Genomic DNA, 24,897 nt, shown 5'->3' with positions numbered 1-24,897 from the left:
TGTGTTTTTTTTTTCAAACACCGCCATGTCGTATCAGAGTGGGTTTCCTATCTACAATCCAAGCTCTGTACTGTGACAGGAAAGCACTCAAAGCCTAGACGTATGGGAGAGGAAAGAGATAAGATTAAAAATTTAGCAGTTGTGAAGTTACAGATTGATTCCCTCAGAAACGTGCATGCTAGTGGGCATCCTTTGAAAGTGTGGCCAATTTTAAACTGGCTGCATACACCCCTGCTATTTAGCTCTGACAATGAAAACCTTTTCTATTAGATATTTTCTAACACTACTACTAGTGTGACATCTAAACCATCACAGAATAAACTTGAATTGCAAAATGGCATCTGAAGTAAACAAAATAAAGAACTCAGATGGTTCAAACTGGATTAATGTTTTCCTTCAGTCACCACCCATCATACATGCTGTAAAACACATTCACTGTACATCTGGGTCTTTCCTAAACAGGCTCGGTTTCATGGATTGATCAGCTTAAGGATTTAAAATGTTGCTTCCTCAAAGACAGACAGAAAACACCATCCTTGTGTCACATTCCAAGTGTCAGCAGCAAAGCCACCAGAAAATGACATGTTCCAAACAAAACAAATTTAGGGACAGAAATTTGAAGGTCCCAAACATCTGCCTTCGATCTCAGCTCCAGTGCCTACAATATGCCAGCAACTTCCATCATGAGATAAATCCCAACAGTGGCATGTTTCACGATGGATAGCTGGTTTATTCCATCGTCTAAATAACTGATTTGACAAAATATATGATAAAACTGCACAATTTGGAAATCTGAACAGGAAATACTTGAATACATAAGGTCAGTCAACAACTGTCTTGCCACTAAGTCTGGTACACACTTCTAAGGGTCTATATGTAGGGAGTTACAATTCCCATGGTTTTAAAAAAAAAATTTAAACAGGAGAAATTGACTGAGCGAACAACTGGAACTCAGGTCAGTGGTTGTGAAGAGTTAGTTATACATTTAAGTGCCATCATTAAAAAGCCACTACTTTACAACAATATTTTAAGCAAAAATTCTAATTTTTACTGAAGTGCGTTTCAGTCAATTAAATACTTAAGATTTTTTGTAGTATTGCATTAGCAATTCCCACTAAGTGATTTTGGCACCTAGCTTGTTCACTAACTCGTACAGAACAAAAATGCATACACGCCCCAAGCACAAAGAAATGTTCTGCTTCGTAGCATGTGCTGGAGGCAATAGAAGACCTGTGTTGTACTCAATTGATTTCTCCCGTAGAAGCAGTTAACTACCATGCATCATTTATCCTGCAAGTGAGGGGTCAGCAGTGTGTAGCCATTGTACTGTTCCACAAGCAAATATTCAAATCTGGATTTTCATCCAGGTTGGGTTCATTCTCTAAGGGGAATTTGAGGCTGGGCTTCCATTTCAACAGAATGGAATGGTTTAAAATCGATGCAGGGCAGAGTTCCTGCCGGCAAAAGGGAGCCTGCTGCTGCCGGGAGACAGCGATGATCCAGCAATCCTGCTACATGCAGTTAGCAAGGTTACAGGGCCCAAGGAGAAGGAGAGGCTTCCACTACAGGGCTCACTCTCCAAAAAAGCAGTTTCAACAAGCCTTGCAATGCTACCTCAAAATTTATACAGCTTCCGCCCCCTCCCCCCCCCACTGCCATTCTCTCCTGCCAGTCACGGAGATCAGCATCTGTAGCAACAATCGAAGAAAATTGGATGGGTTTCCTGGATTTCATCTCTCTGCCATCATTAATGTGATGAGGTAATGAAAGGGCAGCCAGCTGCCTTCCCAGCTAGGGTGTGAGGAAAATCCATGGTAGTGCTGGTAGGGGCAGGCATGCAGCAGCAGGCCTCCTTCTCCAATTTCATTTTTGCACCACACAGCACCTAATTTAGGTCAGTTATAGAGGAGGGAAATAGAGCCATTGACCTAGTTCCCCAATTGCCTACTTGGTGTACAAAATGGGAGGAAGAGGCAATCTATAAAAGATTCCTCATTCTGTCCCTCTCTCCAGCATCAGTATTAAAACGGTGTGGTGAAACTAGAAGTGCGTGTGTAGTTTAGAACTGTTTAGCCAGGGACAAAGTGCTCTTCCACTGACTGGTCTTGCAAGTGCAAATCCAGGACTGGGAGATGGATCACAGTTTTGGTCAATAATTCCTAACAGTTCAGAAATCAGCCTTTTCAGTGCCTCTGGACTATTTTTTTGATAACAAAAAAATACAGTAGTCAAAGAACAAGAAGTATGTCATATGCAGTAAGTGTAAAAAATGTGATTTATTGCGTGACGTTATCCCACACTGAATCACTTGCCCCAACTTATCAATCAGTGCCAGCCCAGCAGCAATCAGCTAACAATTTAGGCTGCATTTTTATCTTTACAACTGCATCTAATTGTAATATCAGCTTAAATTTACACAGTAACTATATTGATGTAAAAAATAGGTGCTGCATACCAAGATCAGCTTGAATCGTGCTGTACTGGAGTGGACTATGTCAAGAGCAATATTCTCCAGTGTAAATTTCAACCCATGCATGCTCAAAGACAGCAATAAAAAGTTTCACAATTTTTCTCTCAATAGTGGCTTGGGAATGCATCATTTATAATGGAACCTCGGCCCTCCCTGTAAATCATCCCAAAAATACCTCTTGTGTTACAGCCCATTTTAGTCCTTGGCAGTGAAACCACTCGTCTTCTTTCGAGCCACAGTCTTCTGTCCAAAATGAAAGACTATTCCAGAACGGTGTTAACATTCTGTTTATTCTATTGACTTTAGCCTTTTTAAGCAAGCTGGCAGAATTTGGCACTCTGCTCGAATTAATTCCATCGTAGTTCACTATAATTTTGAGCTTGCATTCACAGAACAAATCCCCATCTACATTACCATCCAGAGAATGATGTTCCGTTTACACCCCCACGCCAATAATTTGAAACCACAGTAATAGTGACTGACCAGCAGAGACCAAGGAGACGTGGCTGGAGTTGGATCTTCTCCACAGAGATGGGCAGATGTTGAGAAACATTGGCAGTATCTCCATAGCATCATTTACTGCACTTAAAAAATAATTAACAAAATCACACTGACATTCCCACGAAGTATTTTTACCCCACTCAAAAATCTGAACATGGCTTTCAAAATTTTTTTTACAATCATTGCACATGGTAACATTCTAAAAAGACATCGGACACCTCAACATCTGCTTTACTCCTCCCCAAATTGCAGAGCGTAGGTAGTTTCGGTAGTTCATCCAACGCTCACTCCTGCAACACTGCAAGAGATCGTCAGTCTGTGCTCATCTGGATTAATCTGTGTTGCTCAAATTTTCCTCCAATTTGCTCCCCAGAGCAGTATCGAGAAGCACAATATCCAATTGTACAGGCGAGAATTCCAATTAATAAGGCAATGCCAATCCCATATATCAAAGGCATCTTAAAGGAATCTAGCACTAGAGGGAAAGAAAGGGAGAGGTACAAGAGTGAAAAAAAAATTCAGAAAAATGCAATTAGTATATGTTCCTTGCTGCATTATGCAAATACTCATTTTCCATTCTAGCACCATATTAGTCCAGTATTGTATTTTTGATCCCTACTTCTATTCACTCCTCAGCTATTTGATCATTCCCTTGGTCGTTAATACAGCCTTTATGCCTCATTTTCAATTAAACTTAAATATAATTAGGGTTAAAAGGAGGCTATTTGACCCATCTCTGTCTATGTTCATAGATACAAACTAAATGGATGCATTGTCAGACAGGCTACCTTTATCTAAAGGCTATTTTTATCCTTGGAAAAGCACCACCGCAAAAATCACTGAGAAACATAATTGAGGAGAATCTACTTTGTGGTTGTATGCCATAAATGTGAGGATTATGTTACTTTATCTTCTGTTTCTCAGCTCAGTATCCATGTTGTGTCACAGCTGCAAGAAATCTAAGCCATGTAATCAAACCAGCTTTTATTACATGTTTACTTTCACAAGATGAGCAATTACTGTGTTGTCATAGAAACCTTCTCTTGACAACACTGCTTAATTGCCTTCAGGATGACATAACCTCAAAATAGACAAACACAAAAAAGGAGATATTCCACCATTAGCAAGCACCCTAATGCACTGGCCTGCCAGGGCACAATGAATTCCAGAAAATTGGTTGGGTTGGAACACATTCTTGCAAAACTACCACACAGCTTTCCAATATTTATATTAATTGAAGAAAATCTTACAGACACGCATTCCAATCTGCTCGATTTTCTAGCATTTGCTGCATCGGGACAATCCAATTTTCATGGACAAGGAAAATCTCTCCTTAGTTAGCAAAGGGTGAATCACAAACACTGCATTCTGCCTAGAGTTAACCATGCATAGATGTCATAAGGAATCTAAATATTTTGACCTTAACCAGTGATCTTTGCTTATTTATAAAAGGCACTTCGTAATTGTGTCCCCAGCTATTATAAATGTTATTGCCTTACTAACGCCAAAAAGGCCAACAGACAATTGCTGACACAAGGGCCAACTGTATCTGCCAAACCTGCCCTTGGAGGTCAATCTTTGTGTTCTGAAGTGAATGAAGAGCTTTTCCTAATCACCTAATATTTAAAGATACTGCTTGGTTTTACACCAAACCCTACAGGCCAGGAGGCTCCAGACTTGAACCTTGGTCTATATTTTTAGTTATTTTCAGCCACGTGCTATGATGGGCTTCAGTGACCTCATGGTAGGAAAGAAGAGGAAAAGTAATTAAAAAGGGTTATTACTCCTGTTTGCCATTGTTAAGAGGATTTCCATTTTTGTACTAAAACTTGGGATTCTATATTTTAAAAAACTGTAAAGGATTTCAGTTCCATTGAATCATCTGGAGATGGTTGAACTTTGTGGTTCTTTAAAAAGAAAAAGGTTTGAGACTGAGTTTGACCTGAGAGTGGAATGTAAACAGTTACTGGAAAACACCTGCTCACAAAGAACCCAACAGGGAGGTTGTTTTCTGACCTAAAGGGACAGATGTTTACAAGCAAGTGATTGGCGGAATGCCTCATCACCAGAACTTTCAAACAAAGCAGCAAGATCTAGCTTGGCTGGTGATGAGAAGAGCCCTCCCTGTCAGATCCTTGCTGCACGCCCAGAGTCTCACACCCTCTGCACAATGCCCACGAAGTGGCTGTGGTGGGGAAGAGACGGTCGTCCACCTCTTTCTGGAATGTGTCTTTGCAAAACAAGTGTGGAAAGAGATGCAGTGGTTCTGGTCAAGGTTCATCCCAAGCAGCTCTAACAGGAGTCTGTGCTCTACGGGCTGTTCCCAGGGACGCACACTGAGACAAACATCAACTGCTGCTGGAGGACTATCAATTTGGTGAAAGACACCGCTTGGTCTGCCCGAAACGTGGTCTTCCAGCGCAAAGAGTTATCCACAACAGAATGTTGCGGACTGGCACATTCCATGGTCCAGGACTGCGTGCTGAGGGACGCACTAAAGCTTGGGGCAGCCGCGGCAAAGGCTCAATGGGGAAAGACCACTGTGTAAGGTACCTCCCAAGGTGAACTGAGGGGCTGGACCAATGAAAAACCCCTCAACTGTATCCAGAGAATATTTGGTTTGCTGTAAAATGTACATAGCATGTAAAATGAAATGGAAGGGTTGTGAGGCAACTCACTCCTGTATTGAAGGAAACTGATCTCTTTTGCACTCCTTGCATTTTTTGACTTTGTGCTTTTTGGAACTGTTTGGTAATGTACTTTTTGCAGTTTATGAATAAAGCATATTTTGGAAATAAAAAAAGTTTACAAGCAAGTGACAAAGGAGTGATTTATGGTGGCCATGTAACTTGTTTCTGGAAAATTACAGTTTCATTTTGAACTTTAAAAGCCAGTGGATTTGGACAAAAGCAGGCAATTGGAATTTGAGATGGACTTGCCAAGAGATCAGGAAAAGAACCAGACAAGTATTACTTCTTTGTTAAGACTCTTTGCTCTCGAAAAGCAAAAGCTTGTATGAAGTGGTACTGTTGCCTCCTGCGTTTTTTGAAGAAACGCTGAATATTTGCAAAAACTTTGCATCTTTAAAAGTACTTTTGCATCGAGTGCGAGAACGGACACCTATTGCTATACCCCTGATGGAAGACCCATATGAAGCCTTCTACTGTTGATTTTCTTTGAACGCCTACCCAACCCAGACTGTTCAATCTCGCCTGGAAAGATTTCGAGTGGCAGCCAACTATTCGACTCTCAGACACCTCGCCAAACCAAAGAACTTCCTTCCAGATCACTGCAATTTAAGATTCTTTTTATTCCTTTGAAACAGCTGTAAACAAAAATCCATCTTTTTGGATTAACTGATTTTTGGATGTATGTGCGTGTGCGCGAGGGCTAGGAAAAAAAAAAGAGCTTTAATATCTCAATTCCTATATATATATTTACTTCATTATTATAAAACCAAGTCATAACCAATAAATGGATAATTTTGTTGTTTATTAAAGAAACCTGGTTGGTGTTCTTTATTCTGGGGACAAAGAGTAACTAATTGGCTGTTTCGGGTAAGTGGGAAAATTTATTGATATGCTGTGACCTGTGGAGAAGTGGGACTGAATTAACAGTGCACTCCTCCCACCTTGGTCATAACACCATCTAGTGACCCATCTGGAAAAGACGAGTATCTGAACATTGGGTAAAGAATTGGACTGTGATGCCATCAACAGTCGAATAGCCTGCAAAGTTTCACTCTAGATTCACACAAAGAAACAGACTATGCTTTCAGAAGGGCATAACTTACATTAAAAAGTGTAAATGAGAGCAAGGAGAACAGAATAAGTAGTTCATCACAATTTTAGCATTCAGCTTTTAAAATTAATTTTGACAAATTGACATTTGTAATTTTTTGTTGATTGGCAAAAACGTCCAATTCCCCAATTAAGAATCTTACTTTGTTGCTGTGCACCTGTCAGCATGAACCTGGACATATAATTTTATATAGAAAGATGCATCTCATTTACAGTACCCAATGAAAGTCAAAAATTATACTTCTCCATTTGCTTCAAATAATATTGCACAGTTTTTGAACAAAGCAACATGTCCATAAATTAATTTAACAATCTGAATTCCTTCCCTCTCCCAGTTTCATTTGGATTTTTTTTTAATGAAAAACCCCGAGGAAACCTGGAAAACAGCCCTAACCACATTGAAGAACAATGCACTTCAATTTTGCCCAATGAACAAAACCAAAAACTAACCTGAAATATCAACACGTATGGAAAGCGAGTTGGATTGCTGTGGTGGCATTTTCTGCCACAGTCCAGTCTCTGATTTTATCCAAGGTGTTACTTTGCAGAAATAATTCCCAGCAACATTCTTCCCAGAACAGTGTACTCGGAGACGGAATTCATGCGCGCTTGTACGTTCAACACTGATGTCACTGGAGCTAATGTCTTTCAGATGTGTCACCACTGACCTCTGATCTACTAACACCAGAGGACTTTGTGTTGTGTTAAAGAACTGTTGGATCAAAAACCATTCTACTTCATACAAGACATCTAGGAGGAAGATCAATAAATCAAATTTGGATTAATGAATAGTCCATTATAATCATGAACATATTTAAATTCAACTCTTAAGAGTTGCACTACCTTCCCATGCAGTAAAATTTACATCTTTCTCCATTTTGTATTAAACACAGTGTGAGAGAAATATTGTACAGCTTGTTTCATGATTAGAAAACTAATTTTTTAGGTTGTGTCAAAGAAATTCTGATTTTTTTTTGAAGTTAAAGACTCAGCACTCAAAGGATTAGAGTAATCCTTAAAGATTGCAATCAAAATGGATTGCTTTAATATGAGAGAGAGAGAGAGAGACACACACACACACAAAATATATTAGTCTGTTATGCTGGCAGAGTGAGGGGAGGTCAAGAGAATGTTAGTATTTCCCTGCAAGGAGGCCAAGAAAACCAAGTCATGCTCAGAAAATGTTTTTCACCAACACTTCATGACAATACAAAATGATATGGATTCAAGGGACACAACTAGGTTAAGGGTATGTTGTTGCCCATTTTATGACTAGAACAGCATCAATGTTCAGGCACATAAAGCAGTCACAGTAATAGAACTTTCTGGTGAAAGGGGAGTCTTGCACTGCAATACATTGGACCATAATTTGCTGCCATTAAGGAGATTTGCCCTTGCCTGGAGAGATATTTTGCATGACAAGTTGTTGAAAGAGTGAGCTGAAAGTCAGTGAGAGAAAGCAGGCATCTGGGATCTGAGTGAACCGGGTAAGCAACTGTGCATATCCTAACCAATCTGACTGAAGCATTGTGAAATAAACAGAGGAAAGACAGAGAAGGAAGTGAAAATTAAAGTGGGCGACTTCAATGTCAAATCAGGTACAAAAGAGAAAGAGAGGGGAAGAAAGACTGTATTAACACAGAGAAAAAAAAGACAAGGACAAATGAAAATGTGTTTTAATTTTAAATTTCACATTTCTAAAATAAAACTTAAATTAAAAACCTGAAGGAACAAGTCGCAATTGTAATAGTTATTTTTTGGTGCCAGAAAGGTTCATTAGCAAGTAATTAGTAATTGGCACATTGTTAAAAAAGGATCGGATAGCTAATCCAGGCTTAATTATGTATGCATGAACCTTAACTGGCTCCGAAACAGACTCCCTGGCTTCACTTCAGAACAGGTCTAAATTTCCAATGCAACTTTAGTTTAATCCACTGTGAAAGTAGATCAACCTCAAGCCATTTTTGAGATGCTAACAGGGAGCGGCACATCGAAGACAGCAAGTTTGGGATTTGTGTGTTCAATTCTGCACCTGCTCTCACCTGAAGTTGTAGCAGCATGTGGCGCATAGGTAGCGCTGAGCGCCGTGAGCTTCACTGCTACTTTGAAGTAAATTATGGGCAGACGTGTTAATATTGCACTGAATAAGCTCCAGCTTGCTCATGTCACAGATTTTAACTATCCAGCTGCTAAACTGAAATGTATGGTTTTATGTATTTTGCATTAGTAGAAAGTTAATTTTGGAAGTTTTATTAAAGTCATGTGTATTTTGAAAGTTAAAAAAAATCAGTATGGGAGCTCAAATAGATTACTTAGCTGTCATGCAGGCCCCCCACCTGCCAAGAATGATGCATAGTAATTTCACCGCATGGGCATTAAAATTCAAACTGTTGCTGGGAAGAGGAGAAGGCCTATTACAAAGGCTGCCAGACTGGCTGGAAAGACATTATAGCATATTGACAGTACTTAAAAGGACAAGGGGGCTATTCCCTGCTCCAATTTAACCCACAACGGACCTTTGATCACCAGGCAGTGTGTGTAGAGGAGACATTCCAAGGTCTGCTAGGATAAGACAATCTACAAGGGCCAGGAGTGATTAGGCCAGCTGGTCACATGACTAACTGGCTGTTGCAGGTTTTTTTGAACTTGCCACAGAGAATTTGAACTCAAAGCTGTTTGCTCCTGGCCTGAACATCTCTCTCCTGTTTCCTCCCATCTCTTTCTCACCAGTTTCGGAATCCATTGAAGACACATGAACCCCAAGAGAAAAATGTCCTCCTACGGTGAACAAGGCTCAAGAACAACATGAAAAGCAAGATCTACCTACAAGCAAGGACTATAGCGAGCTCGAAACATAACAAAAAACCTCTTCAGAGATTGCCTCAAAACTTTCCACTTCATTTTTCTTCTGCTCTTTTCTGTCTCTATTTGCATGTGTGTATTGCGTATGCACGCTAGCCTGGGCGTGTCGTGTATCCGTAGGCGTCAACTGAATTAGAGTTTAAGTTTTAATAAATTTCAATCTTTCTTCTTTAAACCTAAGAAAGCCTGTTTGTGCTAATTTCTTTGCCTTATAATTGGAAAGCAGTGAACAAGAATTCACCAAGGGGGAGCTAAAACACGGTGTGTTTAAAATAAAACCCTGTTACAGTAAGACCAGGTGAAGGCTGAAAGGGACCCCTAGACACCTTTCTCACCTGGTTGTAACATAGTGCAGGAGTGATTAAACTCACTCAAAATTAGGTCAAAAGTCAAAAGCTTCTGTAAAATTCTCAGTCATAGACATTTACACTACACACTCTGCTCATTGGTTCCACTAAAAGTGGAAATAAGATAGGAGTAGAAGGACATCTAGTGTTGTATACCTCTCCAGAAAGGAGTCAGTATCTATGAGGCTGCTTGAGGAATACCACAAACAGGTGCAACCGCCCCTCTCACTGAGGAAGTATTTTAAATGACCTTTGAAACAAGGTTTTACCAGGGAGGGGGAGGGGAGAGTTGTACAGGAAACTACTTCATGTGAAAATAATATTCCAATGCTATTCTGCACAAGAGTGCCATGAACTGTTAACTGGCATGGGCCTGCAGGCCACAATGTTCATTTTAAAATACGATTCACTAAACCATTAGATTCACTGAAAAGAAAATGATGACTTACCAACAGTGCAACACTATGCATCACTATGCATCACAAATACTGATCCAAAGGAACAGTCACACCAGGAAGAAAAGGAGAATTTTTTTTTAAAAAAGGATTCTCATCTCTAATATACCACAGGATCTCTCTCCCCCGATACAATCCCCCATTTCATATTTTTCTCTCCAACTGTTTGCCAATAGAGATCAAGTTAGAAAACACTGTCTTATTTAAAGTTACTTTTTTTTTAAAACCGGTTTAAATTTCAATTTTCTCTTGAATAGAGCCACAGCTCACTTCAATTACCTCTGCCACACCAGAATAAAATCAGTTAGAACCTTCTGCCCCATCACACTGTTCCATCAACTTTTAAAAATTTTAAAATTTCATTTTGGATGCAGGACTTTATTGACAGAATTCAAGAATCTTATTGCTTGGTCCCTAATTATAGTACATAGGGTGGGAACCCACATTAAAGAATGAAGAGTACTATTGCTTCAGTAAGTTGTCTTTTTTCATTGTAACACATACATACACACAGCAAGAGGAGAGGGGTGGGGCTGTATGAAAAGAAGCCACAGCAGATTCATGAACAGCAGCAGCTGTTAAGTGGAAGTACTCACCATGACTGCCTCAAGATTTCAAATACAACCAGCTTGAAGCCACAGGCCCTTCAGAAGGTATTCTTGGTAAAATGGACCTGTGATAACATTTCTAAAATTACCTGAGTTGTTAGGTATATCCAACAGGTCAACAGTGCAGTTCATTTCCACAGTCTCGCCCTGGTGCACATTAGGTTTCTCGGAGTGCAAAGTCACATTAAACCGAGGAGCTACAGAGCAAGGTGAGACAGGTTAATACACAAGCAATAGCTTATTTTATTACACTCAGTAATAAATTTAAGTGCAGTTTTAAACTTTGGAACTGAACTTATTAGAAGGTGGATAGAAAATACTTTACATATATAACTTATGAGCTGAACAGTCAGAAATTAAAGAGGGAAGATTCACTCCCTGTGGTTGGGTAGCATTAAACCCAGATCACCAAAAGTGAAATTACTAATTTTTATTTTAACACTTTTTCTCCCATACTGTCCTGAAGGGACTAAATTCTTGCTGACATACAGTTCTGTCAATACTGGCAGGTCTACAACACTTCATTAAAAACAAAGTGTCCCTTCATCGATAACCCCCATCCAAAATTATGAAGGACACTTTTTAAATAGTGTTTTGTGGATAGGGATTGTCAGAAAGCTATTGAACTATGTAGGGCCTTGCAACCAAGCCCAGTCCTGTGGCAGACTCAGAACAAACTGAAAATTGAACCTAGAACTTCCGATCTGTACAACTTGGTGTCACAGGTGATATCTTAACCTATTGTGTCAGAGCAATGTTCTAACATTCGACATAATATAATCCTGTATCAGAACGTTTTTATTTTCTCCATTTCGGCTAAATTAAAAGCTCTCAGAGATGAAGAGACCAACCTGATTCGAATCAGTAACTAATTAATTTGAACTTCATAGCACCATGGTAAACCACACTTATAACCCTAATGTAGCAGTGGGAAAAAAAAACAAAACCTGGGACCTTTCAGGATTCGTGGCTGCGACCCGATTAAAATCGCATATCCATTAATCCTCTGTATTAAATGATATGCCAACAAAGAATTTCACTATGCAGAATATTCCCCTATAAAAGCTAAGCTGGACTGCTAAAACTGAAACTATATGAATTGATGCAGAGAACCTAAAAATAATGCATAACCTAAACTAATGTAGAGCTGAAATGTCAGAATAGGGTACAATTACACATGGCCACCTGAAATCAAAATTCAGGAACCTGAAGCAAATGCAACAGTAATTATTGCAGGAATACAGTTAGTCTCAAAACAAATCCTAGTTTATATTATAGGTTTCAACACAGTACACTGAAGATGCTGGTAAAGTAGAAGCTGGATTAATCATTTAGAATCTTTGATCACTCATGAAATACAAGTAAAATTTGTGTGATCAACTGCACTGTTTTTACCAAATCAACATATTTGAAATGCCAACTGTTCCCAACTTATCTCCCTCTGCGCCCACCCCCCGTCCCCCCCACCCCCACCCCCACCACCCAAACATTTCACTAAAATATACTAAGATTAGTTTAAAACATTTTATTCATGTGGAAGCCCTGCTAGGACTTTTGATTGAGGATTCCCCCCCACTGTTGTTGATAGGGCCCTCAGTTGTGTCCGGCCCATTTCCCACACCTCTACCCTCACCCCTTCCCCTCCCTCCCAGAACCGTGACAGGGTTCCCCTTGTCCTCACTTTCCACCCCATCAGCCTCCATTATCCAAAGGATCATCCTCCGCTATTTCCGTCACCTCCAGCGTGATGCCACTACCAAACGCATCTTCCCCTCCCTTCCAGTCAGCATTCCGAAGGGATCGTTCCTTCGGCGACACCCTGGTCCATTCCTCCATTAACCCCACCACCTCGTCCCCGTCCCATGGCACCTTCCCCTGCAATCGCAGGAGATGTAATACCTGCCCATTTACCTCCTCTCTCCTCACTATCCCAGGCCCCAAACACTCCTTTCAGGTGAAGCAGTGAATTACTTGTACTTCTTTCAATGTAGTATACTGTATTCGCTGCTCACAATATGGTCTCCTCTACATTGGGGAGACGAAACACAGACTGGGTGACCGCTTTGAGGAACACCTCCGCTCAGTCCGCAAGCAGGACCCCGAGCTTTCAGTTGCTTGCCATTTCAACACTCCCCCCTTCTCTCATGCTCACATCTCTATCCTGGGCTTGCTGCAGTGTTCTAGTGAACATCAACGCAAGCTCGAGGAACAGCATCTCATTTACCGATTAGGCACACTACAGCCTGCTGGACTGAACTATGAGTTCAATAATTTCAGAGCATTTTACTTTTATTTTTAGTTATTTTTTCTTTTATACAATTTGTTTTTTTGTTTATTTCATTTCATCTTAGTTTGTTCAGTTTGCTTACCCACTGTTTTTTTTTCATGTTTGTACTTGCTGCTGTTCAATCTTCAGTCCATTAACACCCTATCTGTACAAATGGTGTGTCTTTCAACACACTATTAACATATTGTTTGCCTTTGCTGCATGACCTTCTGGGCAGCTATGTGGCCTTGTCCAATCTACACCTTCTCCTTTGTTATCTCTTGCCCCACCCCCGCCTCACTTGTTTATAACCTTTGACATTTCTAATATTTGCTAGTTCTGAAGAAGGGTCACTGACCCGAAATGTTAACTCTGCTTCTCTTTCCACAGATGCTGCCAGACCTGCTGAGTGGTTCCAGCATTTCTTGTTTTTATTTCAGATTTCCAGCATCCGCAGTATTTTGCTTTTATTTTAATACTTTTGATTGTTGTTTTTCTTATTAATTAAAAAAAAATTGAATTCCAAGATAAATCACAAAAGAGTCAAATTTGATGGAATGAACAGATGGTGATTTTACACAGCTGAATGCAGGAAAAGAGATAGTTTTTTTTTTGAAAATATAGATGCAACATTTACACTTCAAATCAAGACAAAAAGAAAAGTAGGAAAGAGGAGATGGAATTGGAAAATAATGAAAAACGAAAAAATGGAGTAGTGGAGGCCAGGGATTTGGGTTGGGGGGGGGGGTGGGTGGGCGGGGGGGCGAAGGCTTAAGGCTTCCTTTAAAAAAAAATATTAAGAAATTAATGGTCCAAAGGGGGAAAATCATAAGAACCAAGATAGAACTGTAATCACTCTAGAATTGAGCAATATATTCTGGTCATACCAGAAGTTTCAACAGCGCAAGTAAATGGGTATCTGCATATTAGGGATCATGACCCATAAACAAATCATTTTACATCAAATCTCCAACACTGTGCATCATTATTACCTTTCTCAACCCACCAAAGAAAGGTCAATACCACATTCCAAGTCCACATTGAGCTTCTTAATCCCTGGCAGGGGGTAACAGATACTCTAAAATAAAACATTTCCAAAATATATGGAAATCTTCAATTCCTTAAAAACAGCTGATCATAGAGGTAAAGATTGTCCACATGGCAATACTGGGATCCCTGGTAGAATTTGGTTAAATGGGGACACAAACTAGACAACCTTAACTACAATTTCAACATCACAAAATGAAAATTCAGATTCTATATAAACAACGATTACAAAAGTCCAATGTCACAACAGTCCATGGAGCATATGCGGCAGAGTCCAGTCAACTCAGTCCTACTTAGGCTCATATTTCACACTTGTTTGCTGAATTTTTGAGACAGTGAAGGAGAAACTTGCATTTATATAGTGTCTTCATGATTCCCCAAAGTGATCCACAGCTAAAGTACTTTTGAAGTGTAGTCACTGTTATAATGTAGGGAAACACAGTGGGCAACTGGTCCACAAGGTTCCACAAACAGCAATGGGATAAATTACCAAATAATCAGGTTTATTGGTGTTGGCTGAGGGATAAACATCAGCCAGGACACCAGCAGAAATTTAGTGCCATCTTTTACCTCCACCCGAGGCATAAATCCTAAAACCGGAACATAAACAAGTTATTACAGCAACTTGAAATATATCCAACTTAATGGGAACATGAATTTAAACTTGATTTGGCCCCTCAGGGCTCCACGATATGCATAAAGTTAAATAGTTGGGGCACTCCTGTAAAAAGATTTCAAGTATCAAGTATCTAATGAATTATAGAAAAATGCTCCCTTAGTTACTAAATAGGTTTAACTGCATATTTGCAATATCTCCATCCTTTTAAAGGATTCATTATGATGGGTTTTGATTAAAAAACTAGCCAATTTAATACATTTATCACTCCCTCTGTAGATCTTCCACATTGCCCATGGTTTCCTAGTTGAGAGAAGTCCTGGTAAGCTGCTCCTAAGCTTCTGCCAGTTTACCAATTTAGCCCATGACGTGGCAATGCAAGTTACCCTTGTCATCTTCATTTTCCTCCCTCCTTTTGCAATCACCCACAGTACTGTAACCAAGATTATAACATTTCCAGATTCTAAACTACCAAATCAGCCACGCATAAAAACTGCTATTTTGTTACATGGTCAGCAGTCTTCTGTAGCACCACACCTGAATGATTAAAAAGGTGTGTACACCACAATTTATCTGCTGTTCGATGGGCTGAATGGTCTCCTTCTGTTCCGTGAATGACTATGATGACTGTCAATTGATTGATTAAATTCAGGACCTACCTGCTGTTTTAAAGGCAACAGCTACAGTGTTGGATGAATTTGCAACTACTTCAGACCACTCTCCATTTGTATCTGGAACCCATGCTTGGACAATACAGTAATACGATCCTTCATCAGAAAACTGTGTCCTGTACAACCGGAAGCGGAATTTCTCGTTACCAATTTTTTCCAGAACAACATCCTCGGATCTGTCCTTGACGTCCCAACTCTCCAGTTTGACCACCGAATCTGGAGTCAACGAAATAAGCTTTATGCTGTCCTTTGCATCAGTAAAAGCTGGTTCATTCATTGCTATAGCTACTGAATAATGAGGAACTTCAACATGCTCTGCAGAAACACTACAGCTCATCTCAAAAGTGTTGCCTCGCGTAGATACTGTTTTTTCCTCTGTAGCTGTAATACTCAGGCTTGGGTCTGAGAAGTGAAAGGAATAATATTAAATGCAATTAAAAAGACAATCCTAAAGCAGCAGCTGCTATGATCTAAAGGCATCATACATGACGTACATTACACACTAACTTTAGTCGTGAATTATTCAACTAGAGAGAGCAGGACATTGTGCACAATGAACAGGTAGGATGAGAGTTAGTGCCCACAGTAACCCACACCTTGTTCTCCCAATATCAGCCACATGGGCACGGAAAATAAGCAGAGGCCAGGCACCTCCTTAGGAGTTGGCGGCATGGAAGGGTGGATTAAAAAAAACCTGACCTCTGTTAATCCATTTAAACAAACAAAACAATGAAAATAATGTTCACATCAGAATGAACATCCGCCAACAGTACCATCTTGTCTACAACAGCATGTAACAAACAAGTGTAGACCAAGGATTTCAATTTTGTTCTCCGTTTTTAAAGAAAGTAGTTTTAAAACAGCAAAACACCATATTTACAAAACAATGAGCAGGAGACCTTGCAAAAATCTGGAAGAACATTTTACCTTCTGTTTTCCAAAATATATCAACAGCGACTGAAGGGATTTCCTGTTTTTTCAGCCATGTGTCACCTCGTTGTTTAATCCAGGCAGTAACATTGCAAAAATATTCTCCTCTATCAGAGACAAGAGCGTGCTGTATCTGAAACTTGAAAGCATGTAGCTCAGGCTTCATAAAAACCATCTCTCCCATTTCTGCTCGCTCCTTATACTTATTGTCCAATTTTAGTGTCCAATCCTGATCCATTGTTGCGATAGGCACACTCACTTTGGCAACTCCATCCTGCCCTTTTGGGTTGAAATACCAGGTCACAGTCAGCTTCACATCATCTGCATTTTGTAAATTCAACACCCGGCACTCAAGCTCAGCCGGTTCCCCCGAGGAACTAGGTACCTTCTTAGAGTTTAGTTGCACAGTGTATATGGGATCTGTGGATGCGATTAGAACAAAGATTACCCCTAAACATAGACCTCACAATGAGCATTAACCAATATAGTTTGATCTACTAACATGTGATCCCACAGGTAACTATTGTAAAAAAAAATAAAATAAAAAGTTGCAGTTGGATTTTCAAATAGGTTGAGTGCATGAAATCCTGTTATAACAACTTAAGAACAGTATTTTTATATCATGGTCTGGATCTCCAGGCTTGTTTGCACGTGCAGAGAGTGACACTTGCACAAGGAAACGCTAAATAAGCTCTCAGAGTTTCAAAGAGTTCCATTAAGGTCCAGAAGCAATTTCCTCTTGGCTATTTCAAAATCAACAGAAAAGTTGGACAACATACAGAATTATGCCCAACTGCTCCCAGCCTACTAGTAAACTACTCCCCTTAGTATATGTTACAGTACATTTGCACTAGAGCTGTAGTTTCAGTTGCATCGATGTTTCAGTTCAAATGTACCTGAATTTGGAAATCAATGCCTGATCAGGCACCACAGTAAAGAGGAGTGAGAGGCCAAACTCCCACCCGAACCCAGCATCAACGCTGCTAGGCAGCAGGCCCTCATTGGGATCCTTTCGGAATCTTTGACAGCAGTCAGGTAAGTGAGGCCGGGAAGACAAGCGAGAGATTCAAATCGTGGTCAAGGACAGAAGCACAGGGCTACTGGCTGCCTTGGAAGATCCAAAGGAATGTTTGTGTTGCTCCTGGTCCACAAGTAAACCAACTTTAAAAAAAAAATTAACTTCCCATATTGGACATCTTCTGGATTTGCTGCTATTTCACAACCAATGCTCCTGGTGAGACCCCACCGGGCATCAACCCAAGGGTTAAAATGCAAACAGGTTCTCAATGATATCAGAGGCCAGCTTTTCAATTTCAATTAGGCGCTCATCTTTCATCTGACCAGCTACAGCCTTGCATGTAGGATGCCCATTATTCAAAGAATGTCTTATTTAAGAGTTCAAAATACTGTTGGAAATGCCCTTTTCTCTGGACCAGGTTAAATTACACTGTAAATAGAGCAAACCAACTTACAACCACCATTCTTTGCAAAAAGACAGCTAATTTGAGGGTAGCTTTAAATAAATAGCTTAATTAGACACGATTCCATTTGAATATTGTACAATGCAATGTGACAAGGCGGGCAGATGCAATGGAACACAAGGGGTTCCAGGAAAATGCTCTCTGGTACATATACCACTGGGTTTATTCAATTATCCTACCACTTGTAAAATATTAAAGAATGAAATTACCGAGAAGACCAACAGTGACACCAACAGGACTGGACCTTCTCTCTGCTGCTTTGTGCCACATCTCACTGGTATACGGAATCCAGATAGAGGCTGTACAGTAGTAATATCCACTGTCTGTTTCATCAATTTGTTGCACTCTCAGTCTGTAGTCACTGTCACTAATCCTGCTCAACGTGACAAAGTCTGTATTGTTCACTATTGCTGCACGGTTCAAGTGCACTAGAACTTTATCATTCTGAGTATCAGTTGCTGCAGATGTGCTGAAATACCAGCTGACCTCAAATGTCACCATGTCTTCAACTCCTGTTACATTGCAGATGAGATCAATCTCATCACCTTTGTTCAAAGTGAGGCTCCCCCCGATTGTAGAGACTTTCAGGGTCTGGGCTGTAATACAGAAATTATATTCTTTAGTCATGTTTTTTCCACAATATTTTAAACTTGAACTTGCCCATTCTGTCCAAGTATATTGTAACAGTTGGATGAATTACCCATGAGGTAGATGCCTTGTCATGTTATTAAGCTCAATTGCAAAAGAAACATCAAATATCCAAGCTAGCAGGGCATTAGTTTACATGAAGGTACATTTTATATCCTCCACATGAGCTGTTATTCCATGTGCCCACCCTGTTCCTTCTCTCCTTCAACCACCTATCAAACCGATTTTTAAAATATTGACATTAGCCAGCAATTCCCTCTGAGCAGCTCAGAGGAATTTTCCAGCCATGGTCTCTGCTTCAATCAACAACTCCAGTGGTGCCTTCCACAGTCCCACAACCCTCTGAGAAACTTTTTCTCCTGCTTACTGACCCAATTCTTTTAATCTGGTATCTATATCCACTCATTCTAGATCCATCAACCATTGGAAACTATATATGTTTCTCTCTACCCTGTCAAATATCTTTATAATTTCAGATCAATCATCTCTAAGTCACTTTGTATTTGTACTTCCTCATATCAGGCAGCACTCAAGTGTAACATTCAGTGGATCCTCTATTTCCTCAACATCCTTATGGTGTGGAGTGCAAAACTGTAAACTTAAAGGTTTTATATAGATGCATTACAGCTCTCAAATTCTACACCTCTTGCCATACAACCCAGTATTCTTTTTCTTTGTTCCAAAGAAGGGTCACTGACCCGAAATGCTAACTCTGCTTCTCTCTCCACAGATGCTGCCAGACCTGCTGCGTATTTCCAGCATTTCTTGTTTTTATTTCGGATTTCCAGCATCCGCAATATTTTGCTTTTATTTTATTCTTTTTCTTTGGGCTGATTCACCCGAGACGCTATTTAGTTAACACGGGAATGTCAACAAAGTGAGAATGAAAAAACACCAATAAAAACATACTTTACAATTTATATCTCCCAAAATATTATTCCCCAATGTTGAACAACTTGCTGAATATTAAATATTGAATTTGAACCCTGTTTTTAGCACTTGCGTTAGCAACTCCATTCAAACCACCCTCTATCCATCGCAGTGGAGAATGGTCATTCAGCAATATCTGCATGATTAAACCGGTTCTGAATTACAGGATGATTTGCTGAGAACAACATACCTAAACGCTGTACTTTGATCGTTGCAATGTCTGTATTTTTTTCTAGGATTTTTTTCCAGTTGGAGCCATCTTCTTTGACCCATTCTGCTGCTACACAGGAGTAAACACCATCGTCCTCAGGTCGCAAGTGGTTAATAATCAATTTGAAGATGCCATTTTTTTCCATTCCCATTCTAATATCACCACTCTGATACCTACTTTTATATGAGCCACCAGACTGAAACCCATTCTCTTGAGTAAATGACAGAATGTCCTTAGTCACATTTTCTTTTAACTGCCATGTGACAGAGAGATGGGTGCAAACAGACGAAGTTGTCATCGCGACACACTGAAGTTCCAGCGGCTTCCCTTCGGTGTAACTTGCTGGCTTCACGCTTCTGGATTTTCCAGATAACACAGTCAGTCCATCTGGGATCACTGTTTGATGAAGAATGCATCAGGATTACTAACAAAACCAAAATGCTAGGAAGCTTAAAGGAATAGCTACAAAAGTAAGGACCTTTACTAGGTCTCTCAGTAACACCTTTTGTTTCATACCTTTAACATAAGTTGCAGTTCTAATTTTATCTCTATATATATTTGTAAAAGCAATGTTTCTGGTAAGACATTCGATGTCCCATCAAATTAATGCATAAAAACCCTAGCCATGCGTTTCCTTTTTGGCAATGTTCTTAAATTTATGCCTTCTCATTACCAATTCACTGGCTAGTGGAAATTGTTTCTCTCTATTTACCTCATCACCACACCCATATTCTCCGTCAGATCCCCTCTTGACAAAGAGCCTCAGTTTCTCTCACTTCTCTTTTATAGCTGAAACCTATGACACCCTCACTGGCCATGCCATCTTTCCTAAAGTAAGGCACCCAAACCTGGATAAAATATTCTAACTTGAGGCCTAAGTAATGATCTGTGCAAGTTTAATTCTACATCTACTTTTGTACTTTATATCCTGGAAGGTAGAGACTGAAACACTAAGCTTCTTTGAAGACTTTACATACTTCATTGATTACATGTTTCCAAACTCATTTACAATGACCCATCCTACACAGCTCCAATGATTGTGAACTGGCAGCTTCCCAGGACCTAGACTACATTTGCAAGGATATCAGAGAGATTGATTGGAATTCCCAAACTGACAAGTGAAAACAAAGCCTGTATCATTAACTGTGAGACAACATAGTGACAGCTAATACTCTGTCCTGTACTTAAAGGAGGCCTTCTTTTCTACCATCCCTTAAAGGGATAACATAAATGCAAGTTGTTATTGCTTTATCATCCCTACCATGTTCATAGTGCACACAAAATGAAGAGCAACAGTTGATTTCTGTGGACAATGCAGGCAGAGTCCCTACTACTGTTTAATCACAAATTTTGCCATTTTTATTTATTTTATTTTTATTTATTTTTTATTTAGAGATACAGCACTGAAACAGGCCCTTCGGCCCACCGAGTCTGTGCCGACCATCAACCACCCATTTATACTAATCCTACACTAATTCCATATCCCTACCACGTACCTATACTAGGGGCAATTTATAATGGCCAATTTTACCTATCAACCTGCAAGTCTTTGGCATGTGGGAGGAAACCGGAGCACCTGGAGAAAACCCACGCAGACACAGGGAGAACTTGCAAACTCCACACAGACAGTACCCAGAATTGAACCCGGGTCGCTGAAGCTGTGAGGCTGCGGTGCTAATCACTGCGCCACTGTGCCGCCCCATTTTGAACCATCTAATTATTGGATTCTTTGCAACTTTCACTAATTACCATTCTATTCAAACTACAACACTGATGCACTACAGAAACAAAATCTTATCACATATTTGATGTCCTATAATTGTGTTTGAACATGGCCCACTGTGCCAATTGGAACAGTGTACTTTCAAACCTATTCCCCAAGAGACAACCTTTACATTGTGCGGGGTGAGAATAAAGGAAAGCTAAGTGCAGTGGTGCCAAATAGTTTCAAAATAGAAAATATAATCTGATAAGACAAAACAATTATCAGTGAAGTACAACAATTAAAATTTGGCAGAATTCTGATTAAGATTAATATTTTATATTCAGCTCAGGTCAGCTGGCTTCAAAACTCTGGGATGGAAGATGAAGTGTCAGTTTTGGCTCAGTGGTAGTGCATTGACCAGAGTCAGAAAGTTGTGGGTTCAAATCCAACTCCAAGGCAGATAACCTGAGCTGCCATTTCAGTGCAATACTGAGTGAGTACTGCAATGGCAATAATGTTATCTCATAGTTAATGATACAGGCTTTGTATCATCTTTCAGAAAAGATGTTAAACGGAGACCGTCTGTCACCTTAGGTGGACACAAGAGATCAAAGAGGATCTGGGGAGTTCTGCCAATGCTCTAGTAAGCACATATCTTTCAATCACCATCACCAATACCAGATCAACTCATCATTCAGCTTATTGTTATTGGTGGCACATTGCTCAGTGCGAGTTTGCTGCACTGGCACTTCAACAACTCCCACACCAACCACAACGAAGTAATCATGGCACCTTACTAACTGTTCAGATACACCACTCGAGGGTGGAGACAAAATGAATCAGAATGAATATCGCAAGGTCTTGCAAAGGGAACCAGAGAGCAGGAGGCATACGGTGAAGAGATAACTAAGCCTGATCAGAGGATCGCAGAACAACTGCCCCCTGCTGAGGAGCCTAGGGGCCTAATTCTCAGGTGCTGAATAATGATATGAAAAAAAGTATATAAAAAGTAGGAGAACTCCTGCAAGCAGTGGAGATGGTTTCCACAATTGCACTTCCAAAGATGGATAAGTTGCCAAAGTCTACAACTCACATCAACAACATAATGAAGGAAACATATGAAGCAATGCAGACCACCCAGGAGTTTGTGGCTGTCCAAGAGAGATCTGTAGCTATAAGACCCTTGGATAGTCATTGTCTCTGGAATGGAAGCTATGAACTGCTTCCAGCGACTCCTGGCAAGACAACCGTAACAGCACCATAGCTCAGGTCTTCCAAGACCTAACTGGGACTATTTGATCTGTTCTCCAACTGATGATTAGGCCAGTAAAGCCAAGGTCCTACACTATTGGACTATCGGGAGTGAAAACTGAAGATGCTGCTGTCTCTCGAAATAGTGATGAGGGGGCCCCAAGCAGTCAGGATTTAGGCACAACGGGATAAACATGGGGTAGGTGGAGCAAGGCAGCCTGTATTCTAATATCGAGCTGCTCTAGGGCTGTGGTGGTCTAGTCCATAACTGAGGATGCGGAGAGAATCTGGTCCCTACACACAAGTCAAAAATATTTATGTATTTTATTATTTTGTAGATGAGCAGGCTGCATGTTCATCTATCCCTACTGGAACCTAGCTTCAATTTACTAAGTATTAAGGGGACACAGTGAGGAGGCATGATGTGCTCGTGATGGCTTTGGTCACAACCTTTTAAACCAGAGACAGTGTAAAGGCATGTGAAGCTGGCTTCTTTAATGGTCAGATTTCCCAATTCTAACTAAACTATAACATAAACATAAGAAAACAAAACTATACTTGGATTAAATAAATTCATTATAATGGGTGAATACAGACCAGGAAGGTACAAAGTTTAATTTCTGAACGCTGTTAATTTAACTGATCTTAGCCCGGGCAGGAGTAAGGACACAATTGGCAACAGTACCCCGGCTTGCTTTTTCCTGATCAGTAGCCAGGAACCGCCATTGGAAAGGCAGTGTACACTCGTTTTGCACACATGTATGCAAAGACAGGAATAGACTCAGTTGTGATGCTTGTTCAGCTGTGCAATCACTTACGGTCAAGATTTCCACATTAAAAGACAGCCACTTGGAGTGAGATACCAGTGAACTGCCACCTCTCAGAATCATAGCCAAATGGCTTACTACTTCTGCTTCCTATGATCCTACCATCAGTTAACAACTTTAGGGGAGGAGGCAGAACATTGGAAAAGTGTATATATATCTTGCTCTAAACAGCGAGAGAGTAGATACAAGTAGGATCAATTTGTGGTCATGCAACACAAGTATCCACTTAAAAAGTTAACAGCATTTAATGCATCATTTGCAAAATTTACCCTCCAAAGTCACAGTGTCTTCATAATTTCCAGAACTATTTTCATCAGTGCTAGGTGTCTGGCATTGATAGACCCCTTTATCCTCAAGTTGGGCACTCTTGAAGTGCAGCTCAACAGAGTTGTCACTGAGTCTCTCCACCCAAATTTCCTTCTTTTGGATTTTATCCTTGTATTCAGCATCCGAATATTCAGGTTCCAATGTGCTGACAATCTTAATCTGCTGGTGCTCCCGAATCACAAACCAATCAAAGTTTTGTTCAAGCGGTCCTTGATAATGACTGACGTTACAAGGAATGTTGACTGGTGTTCCAACTACACGGTACAGAGTACCTTCTGGGACTTTCACAACACGGCCTGAGCTCAGTCCTGCAAGAGAAAGGAAAAAAAAAAACAAATATGAATACCTTTCAACCAAGACGTAGAATACTGAATAACAGAAGAAATCCCCACATCCTTACCAACATGAAGTCAATAAATGCTGGCAAACAAGCATAACATAGCTAGCTATAGTTTAGTAGCATACGTTTTCAATTGATTGACTAAAAGAGTTTTCAATCTCTGTCTCATCAGGTAAATGGCAAGGTAGTCATTAAAAGGCACATGAGAAAAGTGTATTTTAAAAGACATTTACTGGCACTAGTGTTTCCATTACTTACTATATACTTAATTTCACAAATTATCACTTCCCATCAGGGTCAACAATTTAAATTTTGAGTCATCTGTTTCTCCATGCATAATTCAGGATAGAAATGGATGCAATAAGCCGGTGCTGTCCAATACATTAGTCATTAGCCACTTGTGGCGAACAGGGAAGCCAGATGTGACTAGCTGGGTTATTGATTCGTAAATAAAAGGAGTAATAATAGACACTTGTTCTGCATGTGATCTCAATACTCATATGGTGTAAACATCTATCCTTGCACAATATCAAGGCTTACACGTGAAGTGGAACCATACCAAAACAAAGATACAACGGAGCATAATTTGCGAGCGAGCATCAAA

The 24,897-nt window shown here is 40.1% G+C and overlaps 1 protein-coding gene across 1 annotated transcript in view; it reads right to left on the bottom strand.

Moving 5' to 3' along the window:
- Positions 1-444: 444 nt before the first annotated feature.
- LOC137374520 (prostaglandin F2 receptor negative regulator-like) overlaps positions 445-24,897 on the bottom strand; it is a 76,889-nt gene continuing 52,436 nt past the window's right edge. Inside the window, exons 2-9 of the mRNA XM_068040727.1 lie at positions 23,896-24,261; positions 19,823-20,239; positions 18,264-18,650; positions 16,571-16,993; positions 15,632-16,045; positions 11,133-11,240; positions 7,222-7,521; positions 445-3,446 (exon numbers count right to left, since the gene is read on the bottom strand). Coding sequence (XP_067896828.1) covers positions 3,283-3,446; positions 7,222-7,521; positions 11,133-11,240; positions 15,632-16,045; positions 16,571-16,993; positions 18,264-18,650; positions 19,823-20,239; positions 23,896-24,261 — 2,579 coding nt within the window. The 3' untranslated portion in view covers positions 445-3,282. The remainder of the gene's footprint in view (positions 3,447-7,221; positions 7,522-11,132; positions 11,241-15,631; positions 16,046-16,570; positions 16,994-18,263; positions 18,651-19,822; positions 20,240-23,895; positions 24,262-24,897) is intronic.

The sequence above is a fragment of the Heterodontus francisci genome, chromosome 10, assembly GCF_036365525.1.
Source record: "Heterodontus francisci isolate sHetFra1 chromosome 10, sHetFra1.hap1, whole genome shotgun sequence".
Classification (NCBI taxonomy): domain Eukaryota; kingdom Metazoa; phylum Chordata; class Chondrichthyes; order Heterodontiformes; family Heterodontidae; genus Heterodontus; species Heterodontus francisci.
This window is presented reverse-complemented; position numbering and strand designations above follow the sequence as displayed.